The sequence below is a fragment of the Agelaius tricolor genome, unplaced genomic scaffold (genome assembly GCF_023055355.1).
Source record: "Agelaius tricolor isolate 1412-34295 unplaced genomic scaffold, bAgeTri1.0.p SCAF_4, whole genome shotgun sequence".
In the NCBI taxonomy this organism is placed as follows: Eukaryota; Metazoa; Chordata; class Aves; order Passeriformes; family Icteridae; genus Agelaius; species Agelaius tricolor.
The window spans coordinates 31,688,935-31,704,405 of NW_027269264.1; the positions used below are offsets into that span (position 1 = coordinate 31,688,935).

The following is a 15,471-nucleotide window of genomic DNA, read 5'->3' on the forward strand; positions in this document are numbered from 1 at the left end:
ATGTACAGCAAAGAAAGGATAAGCACACAAGGTGGCTTTACTGATTTTTGGCAGATACAAACTGCGTTTAAATACAACTTTTGCAATCAAGTCTGATTCAAAGACATTATGAACTAATTCTTAATTTCTTGCTCATGAAGCATAGGTGATTTGCAGTTTGAAAATCTGCAAAAGAGAAGTCTTCAAATGATATTTCAGATTAGAAAGAGTATTTTTCCCTGAAGTCCAACTATTTTGCATATTTTTATGCTGAAAATGGGGTTTTCTTGACAAACAGGCTCCCATGTCTGATGTTCCAGTATTTCTGTATTTTTTCTTTTGGCAGCTCTAATGCTCATGTTATGAGCTGTACACATTTCGGGCAGTCTTTCAGTCTTTCATTGTAATACCCATGTAAACTTGAATTAATAAATCTGTAGCCATGTCTTTGAAAAGATTAATTTCAACACATGCTCACGAAATTGAAGGAAAACCCTGCTCAAGCTGCATGTTCTTAAGTACACACCTTGAGCAGAATTACTTAATTCCTAAGCAGAAGCTCTACACTTACTTTTTTCTTACTTTTTAAAATTGTGTTTCAACAACTTTCTATCAGATGGGTCTTAAAAAAAACTCTACAAAGCTTGAGACTTTCAGGATCAGACCCTAAGAGGAATTACTCTTCAGAAAACAGTGTCAACATGTCTTTCTAAAGACTAAAAATACGAAGTCGTTATAAAAGGCAGAGAATGGTATCAGCAGGGAGGGAGAGAGCACACGTAATAGAGATAGACTGTCTCCAAGCTCACCTGTCCTTGTAGTTTATCACAGTATCAATGATGGCATTCATTTGTTTTGTCAGTTTGGGTGGATTGGGCGACAACTTCTCTGCAGGAGGTCTGCCTCTTCTTTTCTTTGCTTTCTCTCCATCCTCCTTCCCAGAGTCCTTATCCACGTTTCTTCGTCTCTTTCGCTTTTTAAGCCGGACTTCCTCTTCCATTTCTTCCAAATTGCCGTCTTCAATTGCCTGACAACCACGGATTCAAAAATTATGATTTTTAAACAAAAGAGACGTTGCAAAGGGAAATAACAAACTATATTTAAAAACAACAATAAAAACCCTCTGCAATTCCACAGAATGCAGATAATTTGACTCTAAATGTTCCGTTTATTTACAAACAAGAATACAAGAAACTGATCTATTAGCAATCAAAGAGACACCAAACATTAACTTTTCTTAAGGATCCCACTATCATCTAAACATGTTCTTTTATCTGAACCTTGAATTCTGCACCAAATCACATTTCACACATACTGACCTGGGGTATTGTCTCAGTAAATGTACAGAAAACATTCATTTTCTCACACCAGTGTCACGTCTGGGTTACACAGTTCCATGCAAAACAGACTTTGATACCACTTGTTTTCAAACAGGAGAGTCTATATTGTGCTCAGCTCCCAAAGCCAGTTCACACGCAGTTCTTTGTGCATACACACAAAAGAGAGATACTTTATGTAGTAACAACTCCTCTTCCAAGCCTTCAAAGCAACTTTTACATCACCTAAGTGTTAAAATCATCTCAAAATGTATAATTTTGTTCTGGAATAGGAACCATGAGGTAGGCAGAAGCGCTGGCAGTACAGTGGTTTGCTGTAAACAGGACTCATAACATGGGATACATAAAACCCATCCCACAAACTAAACCATACACACAGTCACAGACAATTAACACTAATTTCAACTGTTTCAATTACCTGGATGTATGCTTTTAACCAGACCCAGCAGCTCTACGCAGAGGGAAAAAAAAATTGCTACAAAAAACCAAACTAGGAATAGAGGGAACCTGTTCACACACACTATCAGATCCACATCATAAAGCAAGAAGCTGAACTTTTTGTGATTTGAGAAAGCAAACAAAAGAAAAGAAATAAAAATACCAGGTCATAAGGCAACTGAAATTAAAAATAACAAGTAAAATAAAATAAAAAAATCTTAAAACTAAGGCTCTCTGATTAATGCTTTCTCAGAACATAACTAATGTTGATATTTGTCGCTTTTGCTTCTCAATATTGCCTTGAGTACATGCAAATGCTAATCAATCCTTTCTCGTAGCTGAAAGAGCTCTAATCCTAAGGCAATTACCTTCATTTCTCCACAGCACCAAACATGGCTAATATTTATGATCATGTGAGCATAACAATCAATATGAAAAAGTGATTACAGCCTAGACATAATTTTTCTCAATCGTGTACAATGTCTCTTCAAAAACGTTTTGTGAACAAAACCTGATGCACAACACAAAATAACCTGGCATGTTTAAAATAACAGTGGGATTTTGAAATCTGTTTCCAATGCATCCTCCGATGTGCAAATCCACAGGCAAACACAAAAGCAGAATCCTGTGAGACAGCCTGAAACTAGGCCTTAATAATCAAAAGACAATTTACATCATGCTTCTAGCATTCAGATATTCACTATGAAGGAGGCTCGAGATCTGATGAGTTAGGAAGAAAGAAGAAGGGGAAAAAAAAATCTGCACACAAATTCATTAATATTCATCTGGCTAAAGCAGGACACGCGCTATAAACCACTGAGGCTAATGAAGATTAAGAAAAGGAAATTTCTCTGCATATCTTGGAAGCTAGAAAAGCTAACAATAAATACAGCATGCAAGGCTGTCAACAGTTAATGTCATTGCTCTCCTTAAGCACTCAGTTGTACATTGAAATACGAAGAGCACCGACTTTTGATGTGTTACACACCTACACATGCCTGTGATGTAGTTCTACTGAATCTTCAAGACGGCAATGAAAAAGGATATTTACCTTACCACTATCAGCAGGCCGGCTATCGGAAATCACAGTTAGTGGGGATAAAATTAACAAGCCAGCAAAGCAGCGAGCTGCTAGTCTCTTCATCAGCTGATCAGGAAAAAAAAGAGAGCTGGGGAAAGGCTATGTTTTCATATACAAGTAATTTTATTTTACTGAAAATTTAATACTGAAAGGATTGTGGATACTGAAATCTGCTGTTTCATTCTACCTACTACAAGGCCTGAAGCCTTCCTCCTTCAGCTGGTTTTAATATTGACAACTACTTATCATATTTCTCCCCTTATTATTCTAAGCATTCAAATTAGATTTTTAGCTGATTCTTGTTATTACTTTAATAATAATAGCACAATTAGACAATTTCAAGTATGATTTTAAAACTGAAATTGCTTGCATGCATTTTAAAGATTCTTTCATTACAGAAAATGTATTCCTACTGCTCTACAGAGAACAGATCAAGTTTTGGTTACTGAAACTGATACAATAATCTATTCTGATTTAAAAGAAATTAAAAAAAATAAAACCAACCAAGTAATCATTCTGTTAACTTTGTTAACTTTTTCTGTTAACATTTTTCTGTCCTTCAGAAAACTTCACTTAACTACAACATATTTATATTTTTGCTTGCTTAACAGATTTTCTACCACCAAAAAGACAATCACAGTGGTTCTGTCATCACAGAATTTATAACATCTCACTTAGAATTTTGCATAAAATTTTTGGTTAGAGTAGGCAGTATTTTGGGAAATAAATATTAGTGAAAAGATAAAAGTGAAAAGTTGGGATTTTTTAAAATATTACATATAGCAATTTAGTAAAGACAAATGATAAAAATAAAACCCAAGTAAACTAATATATACTCTTGCACTCTTAAAATTAGTAGCTAGCAGGTAGCAAAGTAACTCTTAGCAAATTACAAATCTATCATCAAACATTAAACTTTCTATTTAGCCAGTAATAAATCAATCAATTACTATATTAAGTTTTCAAAATTTCTATGCATCAATGTAAACTCAGACAGCTTTAAGATCTTAGTGACCCCACTCGAAAATCATTTTGACAATACAAGTAGTACAAAAATGTTGCTATTACAACTCTAAACATTTGTTCTCAAGAGACAAATTTGTATTTTGTACATAAACAATGACATTTAAAACTAAACCTATATGCTTTATTTTGTCTCAAAAGAAGAGACATTTAAAACTAAACCTATATGCTTTATTTTGTCTTAAAACCGTATCATATGAATCAATTATCAGCAGATAGGTTAATGCACTGTGCATACATCTACACATATGATCCAAGCATGTGGATATCAGCAGCAACATATTTATTAAGTGAATTCATCTGACTGAGCTCTTTGTTAAAAAAGCTTACTATTCCAGGCCCTAAGTGCCACACTGAAGAGAATGCCCTTCCAAACCTTTACCAGTACGATTATGATACAAATCTCAGGCAGAAATCTCCAGTTCCTGACAGATGATGGGCTGTGTGAGAGTGCAAAATAAGACAGCCATCTCCCATGTTCAAATGCCTCTGGATTAGTGAGGTGAACAGCAAGGGAGTCAAGGAAAATAGTACACGAATAAAAATTTAACACTTTCCTTCCACTAAGGAAACTGGACAGAACAGTACCAAAAGAAGTCTGTACACCTCATTTTTTTCAAAGACAGCTGTAAAAATTTAATGTCAAATTTCGTAAGTTGTCAGGCATCTCTTGAAAGGCAAATACGCCAGTGAAATATGAGGACCCTGTGTTAAGTTCGGTACTGACAAAATGTTCCTGCTTTTCTGACGCATATTGCTGTAACTTAGTCCATGCACACAAATCAATTTCATTTCTAAAGAGGTAAGAGCACACTTATCATGGATTAAAGAAATCAAACTGTCTTCTTCCAAAAAGAAGCTTCCACTTCCCAAGAGCAAATATATATTTTTCAGGAGGCAAGCAGAAGTTACTTCTGAGACACTCTGACTCCCTATTGCTGCTTGCAATTAGATTTTCATCTTTCCTAAAGAAGAGTTGTTTTCAGGTGGAAGCATTGCTAGGGAACATCGTTACAACATTGATGCCTGAGCTCCAAACAGAAAAAAGTAAGGATAAAATGCAAACTGTTTATTTTCCCAATTTGAAAGACAGGATACTACATATGTATTTTTCTGTTGGTGATAATACAGCACTGTGACTCAACACCTTTTCAATTCAGAATTACAGATGCAAATAAGGATTTAGTACTAACAGCTCAGTTTTGTTTCACGACTGTGTTCTGCAAGTCAATAATTGTGTAGGCCTTATACAACTAATATGTTTTAAAATAATTTTACAGGAATCAGGTAACTCAAGTGTGGTCACAGAGTGAATCAATGGAGGTCCTCATATAAAATCAGCTTTGGTGTCTAAGGCCTGTCTCATTTAGATGGTGGAAAAACTGCAGTACATAATTATTTTTCCTTTGACTGGAGATAACTAGGTAACTAGAAAATTGAGACATAGTGAAAGCTATCAGTACTAGATACAGTCTAAAAACTGGACACACAGAGCAGAAGTGGCACAGAGCCATATATTAAGTCTGCTTGAAGCTATTCAGATGAAACAGGATGTGAGTACAGGACATGCAAACTCTTTCTGTGTCCCTCTCCAATTTTAGCTTAATGAGATGAACATTCAGAAAACTTGCTGCATCCCTCAACATCAATGCCCTGTACCTCTCCAACTTGCAAAGCTGAAAGACAGTTATTCTAACTAACATGTGAAGAAATACCCGAGCATGCTAATTAAACTCAGTATTTCAAGAGAATGCGCTTAAATATAGGTGAACAGAAAAAGCCCACACCATCTTACCAAATCCCTGAACATAAATACTAACCCCATCATACAAAATCTCCAAAAGAATGAGCTTTTTTGGGAACAACAAGTAACTTAACAGGGCATTTTACTGACAATTGGCCAAAAGGCGCTAAGGTTTAGGGCTGTTAAGCACTTAAAACCAAAAACCATGTCACTAGTGCAGTAATGAACAGCAGACGACTGCTTTGCAAAATGAAGTTCACATTTACCACATTAGAAGAGAAGAAAGAAAGGAAGAAAAGAAACCTAGGGACAGCTGACAATAAACACCAAAACCCTAAAATGCCATCTACCTAGCCTTACCAATTTCTCTCTTCAACATGATCCTTCTTGGAATATTGTATTGGTATTCCAAGAAAAGTTTTCCTGTTTTGTCTTTTTTGTTGTTGTTGTTATTTTGTTTGTTTTGTTTTTGTTTTTTCTGTCTTGCTCTGTCTGAAATCCTACCATTCTTTATTTTACATTTGTTCTCAGATTAAATCTGGCAACCAATGAAGATTTCAACTTTTCACTCTGTAGTTCACATTTTTAAATAGATCTCTTCAAAATCCAGTTCTTTTGCTTATTTTTTTACCAATAACATTCCTGACATCTGGGACTGCTTCTAATTTTCACATTAGAATTGTTTCTAGGCTCTGTACAGCAAGTTTCCTTACATCATAATTGTATCTTGCTATGCAACAACATAGAGGTCAGTATCATAGATAAAGACTGTGAGGAAAAATTACTTTAACACTTGGCAATTAGATTAAAGGGCTTAAGATATTCTATCAACAGTGCAATCAGTAAACACATGAAAATAATTTTAAAGGTTGGTGAAGAGTTATTTTAATTCAATTTAGTCTTCTTGTTGAGTATTACTGCACAACAGACTCACCAGTCTAGTTTTTCTGAGACTAAACTGAAACAGAATACAGACCACAATTTGTCAAAGGCAAAGAGTTTGTGATTACATCCAGTTTTAACTTGCTTTCATCAAAGTATTGCTTTTTCTAAAAACTCAAAATGCAGTTATTGAAAAAACGTATCAACTTGTAATACATAGTCTTCTCAGACAGGCTGAAATTCCACCAAATATGGTAAATGAGTTCTTCAGCCATATGTTCACCAAGCAAGAGTCTGTGTCGTCACATCACTGAAACTAGCATCTTTTTAAGAACTGGGAGAAAATAGACTGTTTTCTGTTTTGGATTTGAAAATTATTAATAGTTACCCAATTATTTCCACTGAAACTCCAGCTGCCTATGTTTAATTAGACATTAAGGAGAACAATAATGTAAATTATAGGCTTTTCCTAAATTTTGATTCAAAGACTGATGACAAAATGCTCTGACATAACCACGCAAAAATATGAGTTATCTTTAAAGAGAAATGGCCTCAACCAAAGCAATAAAGCATAATATTAAAAAAAAAGGTAATGACTTAAAATATTAATAGGACTAAAGCTTTTATCATCAGTGTTTTCTTTTGGGTCTGAGAATATTTTTTCAGGTCAAATATCCTAATATTTAATCTTGATATAAGATATCTTAATGCAGAAGCTTCATCTTTAATATGATAATTATTAAGTAAAGCATCATGCAGAGCCAGCACTCATAAACTCTCTCTCAGTTATGACAAAACCCACTGACAAGTGCATAAAATTTTCCTCTGTTCAAAAGTGAAATCTTGTTAAAAAGAAATAAAAAAAATCTGTAATTAGTCTCATTTGTCCCTCTCCTAAAAGGCAAACAGGGATGTTAAATGGAACTTCTCAAGCTGATTTTGCACCAATGACATTTTCAAAAACTTTGGGGACAGAGAAATTGAAGAGCGCAATTAACTACTCATGATACCAGGACCCCACTGCTTGTCTGCTCAGTGAGCAGTGGAAGTGCTCCATTAGAGGGAAGGAATTGGGTTATAGAAAGAAACAACTGTATCATGCTGACTATAAATATACTTTATTTAACCAATCAGAGCACTGAGAAAATACATACGCACTGTGTCAAGACCCTGAATGTGAAACTACCCAAAAATCATCACTATTCTGTGGTCTACATTTACTTACCCACACTCTGAGAAGATCTAAAGGTCTGCCAATTGTCTTCTACAGTTTTCAAAATGTCTTGCTAAAAAGACTTAATTTTAAAAACCTCTTGACCAAGCCAACCTCATCTAGGAGCAACAGAAAGATGAGAGAGGAATCTAAAATAACTCTATGCCAGAAATATTGAGATCATGCTCTTACTCTTTATCACTGAACTGTTCTGTTGTGGTGGGGTTTTTTGTTTGTGCTTCCCAAACTTTCTTCCCATCATGTTAGAAAGCTAGATAACCTGCTGAAGAATTCTTGTCACTTACAGTAATAATAATAAACCCGCTTCTGAACACAGGGGTAAAAACTCTCTCCTTCATGACTGGAGGACAATTTATAATGGACTTGTGAAATATTCGGCAGGAAAATTTCTAGACGATAAACAAACATATTCCAAAAGGGGTCTTACAATAGCATTTCTCAAGTGCAAGGTATCCTGGGTATTTCAGATTGCCTTCATATAGTTCAGAACCTTAGAGCAAATTGATAACTCAAAGAATAAATATCTTTAGCAGACTGGTACTGGAAATAGTTGCAGGTATCTTTGGAAGTATGACTGGAAGTAAAATTGAGAGACTGATGAGATATAACTAACTAAAAAAGACACTGGAAGACTGTAATGAAAATATTGCAGGTATGTTTCCCAGCTTCGGATTTACAAGCAATACATCTTAAAGTAAAATCTAAGCCATGATAGAGATGCCTCATTTTTCCCCCCTTTATTTTGCTCACTATGTCAGAGAAACAGATGCTTGTTGCATAGAAAAGATTCTGGAGCATTTAGTAACTGGTGCTACTCAGTGAGGAAGTGAAAATAGGGAAGGTTTCCCCCTTTTTTAATTTTATCAGTCTTATTAAGAATTCTGATTCAGAAAAGCCTACTACAGGAGTGTAGAGAACTCTATACTGACTAAGGCATTGTGGGATAATTGGTACTAGAGTTATGCTTTTCCTTAAACAAGTACATTATCTTCCCTACTCAAGGGGCAAGGAAAGTTAATTGCATGAGAAAATCACCTTTTCTGATGGGCATCAGGAGAAGGTGGGTTCCGGGGGCGGGGGGTGGTGGTGGTGGTGGTGATTACTTTTCTCATTTTTTCCTAAATTCCTTTAAAATAATAAGCTTGGAATTTAGTCAGCATTAAACATATTTCTGTCTGAGAACAGATGTAATTTCCCTGGCATCTCAAAAGTTTAGAAAGAAATTAGTAATAGCTTGTAATAGCTTAGCTTTTACTGAGGGTTTTGCTTCCAGAACTTCCTTCCTTCTTTGGTCTAAAATAAATCTTTTACTGAAGGGATTTATTGCCCTGTTGTTCTTCTGAGGTAATTTTTAGTGATTTGCTAAAATAGTTCATGAATTAGTTCAGAACTCATGAACAAAGTTTAATTTAGTAGTATTTCTGTTAGCACCTACACTCCATTCAGGCTCAAAGACAAATGTCACAGAAGAGGAGGAAATATGCTGCAATGAAGTTATGGAAATACTCATCAATAATAACCACATTCAAGAACAAAGAGGAATTCAGCATTCCAAGGATTTATCATCTCCTACTAAGGTTAAGACGTTGTTTGCTTTACAAGGGAGATCATGCATAAAAACCCTATCAGAAACACACTTATATCTGACTACTTATAAATAAATAGTTATTCGGGATGGCTTCTTTTCCAAGTTCTGAGGCAAGTATTTACAGCTGTGTTTTATCTCACATTTCGCAAAATACCATTACTGTTGCAGGTTTCTGACTAATTCTAAGCAATGTTAATTTGTTTTTTTCCCTTGACATTTGCCTTTTTATAAACATGACATCCTTTTGCTGTGGAAAAAGTAGGAAATCTTTACTTTGCAATGTCTACTGGCAGACTAGCAGTGTGGATTATGTTTTGCAGCTCATAGTGCTAACAACTAAAGATTTCTTCTGTTTGATTTTATTCTTAATGAAAAAGATTTTTAAAATTCAATTTGAGAATGGGAATTAATGGATTTTTAAAAATTACTTTTGAAAAAACGTCCAGGTGTTTAGCCCTTCTTCATTCAAAAAAAATTGTCTCCTTTATCTTCTAAGACCCTACTAATTAAATCAGAAAAATACCTGGTATAAAGACAGGGTTTATACCCTCATCAGACCAGCTCTTTGCAAAGAAACTGCAGTCTTGGCTCTTTCCAGGACATTTGCTTCCACTGATGGTTGCAAATATTTGCCGCAACAGGCATCTGCTCTATGGTAAAGATGAAATTGACAATTCTAAGCACTGGAAAAAGGTAAGAAGCCATTACAAACTTGCTCTGCAACATACTCAACAGCAGGATACCGTATCTTAGTAGAGTGTTTCCTATGAAGAACAGGATGCCTTTTCTTCCACTATGGAAACAACACAGGTGAGGACTAAAACACAAAGGGATAATTAGCAGATTTCTAGCACGAAATCACTAATTTTGAGATAAATCAGTAGTGTTACAATAAGTGAACTATTTACCTCTCACGTAAACAGATATTCAGGGGTGCCTTCTAAACTGCTCAGAATAACAGTAGAAGTTTTCTCTCTTTTTGATTAACAGAATAACAGACTAACACAAGGCTTCTAACTTAAAGATAAGCATAAATTTTCTGTGTCCTGAAACCCAAGGCTCTTAATGATGTAACAAGAGAAGTCTATAGTACAAAGCTTAAACTGGCATTTTTATGTATGTCGAAATAAACTCAGCTACTGCCGACAGTCAAACAATCAAATATTTTCATTTACATGTTCTTCTTTCTTATATTTAAGTATATTCACATATTCTCAAACGTAATCTTTTATTCCAAGTTTAAAATGTGGAACATAAGTAAATGGGAGCAAAATTGAGAAAATAAACTCAAAACAAAACAGATAAAATATCTTGCAAAAAATAAATACATGAGGAAAAAAAAGTAACAGCTTTCAGAAACCATTATAGCTTAATTATTTTTCAGTGGATGTTCACAGATCTCTTATATGTACTTATTCACAGAAAACAGCTTAAGATTTTTTGCAATAACATGGGAAATTTGGTTTAAACATCTATCATTATTAATGTAAGTACTGCGAGGCAATTAAGAATGGGAAGCACACAGTGTTAAGAGAGCATGATATGACAAAAACATATTGTAAGAGATTAGAATACTCACTCTTCCTGTGCCAAAAGAGGAAAATATTTATAGAAATAGAGTGTACTTAAATAATAAATACTAGGAGGTATCTCTTTATGACAATTCCAGTATAGTTTTTTAATAACTGAGAGGAATTTGGAGGAGACTGCATGGAATGAAACTAAGTAAAACTTTGGAAAACTTGCTGAAAAAAAGCTAAATTATATGTATCTTTTATGTATTTTATATGAAAACAGTCTGTTGTGATGCTACCTTTGAGCACTGATGCAGTGAGTTCCATGTCTTCAGGATGCTTCTGAAGGCACAGTTATATGACCATGCCAGGACTCACAGTAGATCCTGACCCTTTAATATGCATATTACAACCTAGAAGTAAAAATCTAACATGACCAGTATCTGTCTAGAAGGCTTTTTTGTTCTTCTGGGATAAGTTGCATTGCAAATCACAGTCTGATGAGCACAAACTATTACCTACAAGCAATACAAAAAATTCTTGAAAAGCCAAGGACTTAAGAGCACATGAAGTTTCTCAACAAAATGATGTATAGTATAGTATAGTATAGAGCATATACAAAAATCTAAAGAAAGGCTGGAAGCAACAACAAAGTCTGGTTCTGCATTTGAAACCCAGCTAAAAATGTCAAATGCCTCTGAAAAGAATACACGATGAATAGCCAGGGAACTTGCTAAACATGCAAATTTCAGAGTATGGGACAAAATTACATGGTTGTGGTTACTTGGAAGTTCTTGTAGGATTTTTTTAAGGTTAAAATTTTACCACTAGAATAAGTAAGTACACTACTGTACTCATCAAGCAGGGTACTTCAGGATGACTCAGGAAGCTAACTGACAATCACGACATGGCTAAGCACTGGCTGAATAGTTTTTGAGAAATTCAGACTGAAACCTTTGTGTTCTTCCATATCTGTTAAGTTAGTACTTCCATACTTGTTTACTTACAAGAAAAGACAAATTGCTATCATTTAAGTTGCTATAGAAGTAGTTTCTATAGAAGAAGCAGAGCTCTGCATACATACACCAACCTATCAGAAGAATTATTTTGTCTATATGCATACTGCATAAAAAACATCAGCATAAAGCCTTCCATCACCTGCTCAGGTCTACCTTCAGAAGACAGCCTTTTACAATAAAGGTCTCATAATTTTCCTCTGATGACAAGGCAAAATACTAAATGGCTCCCTTTTCACAGAGTGAATAAATACTTTGGCCAAAATATACACTTTGAAGGTATGGGTAACTTACCCATGTCACAAATGCAAATCAACATACGAAAATTTAATGTCTTTATTAAAAAAACTGATATGTGACAGAAGGTTAGGTACCATACTACCCACCATTGTTACTTTCAAGTCATGTCAGAGAACATAACAATGCAATGGACCCAAATATTAAAATGTTTGCTGCTTCTTGTTCCATTGTCATATATGCCCTCAGCAACAACAATGCTTTAGACTTCAAATGCAGACCCTGGTTCACGTGGGTTTTGTGAATTACTTAATAGCTGGTTTTATTTCAGTTTTAGAGTCATAGAACATCCTGAGTTGGAAGAGTTCAACTCCTGGCCCTGCACAGGAGAACCAGAAGAATCACACCACGTGCCTGAGAGCATTATGCAAATGCTGCTTGAGCTCTGTCAGGCTTAGTAACCACTTCCCTGGGGAGTCTCTTCTAGTATGCAAACACCTTCTGCATGAAGAACCTTTTCATAATACCCAATCTAAACCTCCCCTGACACAACTTCAGGCCATTCCCTCAGGTCCTGCCACTGGTCACCACAGAGAAGAGATCAGTGCCTGTCCTTCCTCTTCCCTTCACAACAAAGTTATAACTGCAATGAGGTCTCCCCTCAATCTCCTTCAGGCAGTTGATAGGAATTTTGAACTTCCATGTAAGGAGTATTTCTGGCATCTTAACCACAGGGACTAATTCTTCTTCTGAAAAATTTTGCACTTGAAACAGTAAAAATTTAACAAAACATGAAACCCAGATTTTTAACTCACAACTTCCAGGCTATATAAACTTGGTATGTCAGAGGATACAGTTATTTCAAAGAAAATTAAGTTTATTTTATTCTAATGCTAACACTACTCCCTACATTTTTTTTACAGTAAGTATTTATTTGGCATTATTATTTAAGGTTATCTAGAGGAGAACAGATGTACAATTCTACTTCAAGTCACGTTAATATGTGTTATCGTACTTTACATGTAACAGTGTATAGTCAAAATCAGACTGAAATAAAAAGAATCCTATGAAAATATGACACTGTTTTACTGGAAGGTACTCCTCATAAACAGCTGTTCAGATTTCCTGACTTGAAGCCTTTCTCAAAAAAAAAAAAAATCAAACAATAAAATTTCTTTATGGAGAATATCTCTGAAGAAGAAGCATTTAAGAAGCATTTCAAAGTACTTTTTTAGTTTTCAAAATTAATACTCTTGACCCTGATTCCACATTCTGAGAAAAGACAAGAGAATTTCTGAGAGAGTCACACAGCGTGATCAGGCTCTTTCCCTTAGAAACTAACAAAGCTATCCTGCCAAAATAGTGAACCAAAGCTATCAGGTAGATGCATTTAAATTCCCTCTCATCCATGAAAAACCAAGAAAATACCCTTTCTGCTTCACTACTTTTAATTTCACTACAATGTGAAAGTACCCTTTTTTCCTTTTCTTAAGTAGATTCTGAATTGAATTTAATGGAAAGGACATGAAAGATAGGTAGTAAGTATACCAAATACAAAAATGGTTCAATGAGGCCTTGAAGTCATATCCAATTTTATAACCTTTCAAAAAGCAGCTTCCACATGCATAAAACTTATCTAATATTCACACTGAATATTAGCAGTACCTGGAGCATTCTGATGATCACTGGTCACAAAATAGACAACACCCTTGGATGATGAACTTTTTAATCTTCCAGTAACAGTCTTTTACATGTGACTTTTTTTCCCGTACAGCTTAACAAATTCAATTGCATCTGCAATTCAATACTACAGAGCATGGTTTAGATCAAAATGCAATTTTCTTCAAATGTCCTGCGCAAATACTCACTTGATTGTGAAACAGGTTTAGCAGCAACTCAGGAAACTTTGCAATTGCAACCAGAAATGTTATAGAGTAGAAACAAAGAGAGAAAACCAGGAGTGCAGGGGTATTATGCACATAAACTACTCAGATAAACTATCCACTGGGTAAAAACTTTTTTTTTCCCTCCTTCTATGAATTTCAGCCTCCAATACTGACTAAAACCACTACAGACTACAATAATAATTCTACACACAGGTATTTCAGTACTTGTTGTAGGAAGGCCTAAACAACAGGCCCTGTGCCAAAGCTGACCTCTAGATGAACTCTCCAACCAAAAGTTATGTGTATCCATTAATCGGTGAAGCATTATTAGCAATATGATATATGTACCTGCTCACTGGTGAAACACGTATTTACCTTTCTGTATTTAGAAACAGGACAAGGCCACATCTGGCCTTGTTTGTAGGCGAAGGATCAAAGACAACTCCCCTGGCTCCTCCTTGAGCCCTGGCAAGGCTTTGGGAGAAACCCAATAGGAGGATAAAACCTGATGATTCTGTATTAGAAGTAATGGTAGCTTGCTTATTATAAAAGCTGGGCTACTCTCACCGTGAAGTCAGAAGCCTCGCTGCCTGCAAGGTAGGTGCACCACAGGATTTCTCAGCTGCAGGACATGGTTTTCCAGTCCTTCACTGTGACACCTTCCCTGGGTTGATATGTAGATCTGGATGAAGGGTAAAGCAGGGCAACTGTAACCTTTCTTAATCACTATAGGCATTTTTTGTAGTAATGATTAGATGCATTGCTTAGTTTATCCTTTTGTGATTCTTTGCAGTTTTGCATTATAGAAAACTACACTATCCCTTAAGCTGGTGTCTATCTCTGACCCTAACCATCAGCAAAACACTACTGTAAAATCAAATTCCACTACGCCAGTTTACAAAAACAAGTCTTAAAATACCTTCCTAGTATTGATTCTGAAGTTATATATATAGAACTGAAGCTCTCTAAGAAAACACAAACCTACTTGAAAACTTTTAGCAATTTATACCAAGTTATACCAACAAATCGACCCAAATTTACTATCTCTGCTATCAAACCTGTTAACAGACAGGTTTGAAAGTAAAGTGTGTAAAATCCAAAATTTAAAGTTCCAGTTGATAAGGAACCAGTTAAAAACACATCAAAAATTTTTCCTGCTAGGTAGTTTATTATACCATGTAACTTTAGTAAACAAAATTTATGCCTATGTTAAACAGTAACATCAGATATTTTGTATGAGTGAAAGCCAGCACTGTTTTTCTTTAAGTAAGACTGACTAATTACAAACCAAATGCATGAATTTCACTTACAATTTTTAGATCAGCAAAACAAGCATGACTTTTACATGTCTGCCTGACATAAATGAGATGCTGTTAATTTTGTAATCAGGTATGCTTCCCTGGCCAGCATGTAAAGCTATTTCAAATTAACAAGGACAACTGGAGACTACGACTTTATTTATGTCACCTAGCCAGCAATTAAATTGCATGAGAAGCTGAAACCAGATGCAAG

The 15,471-nt window shown here is 35.2% G+C and overlaps 1 protein-coding gene across 8 annotated transcripts in view; it reads right to left on the reverse strand.

The window, feature by feature from the left end:
• SMARCA2 (SWI/SNF related BAF chromatin remodeling complex subunit ATPase 2) overlaps positions 1 to 15,471 on the reverse strand; it is a 119,056-nt gene that overhangs the window by 18,845 nt on the left and 84,740 nt on the right. For 7 of the 8 annotated variants that reach the window (XM_071425133.1, XM_071425127.1, XM_071425132.1 and 4 more), the window contains one exon: positions 789 to 1,006. In XM_071425133.1, coding sequence (XP_071281234.1) covers positions 789 to 1,006 — 218 coding nt within the window. Of the gene's footprint in view, positions 1 to 788; positions 1,007 to 2,805; positions 2,957 to 15,471 lie in introns of those variants that run through there. The other variant, XM_071425134.1, reaches the window with a different exon arrangement.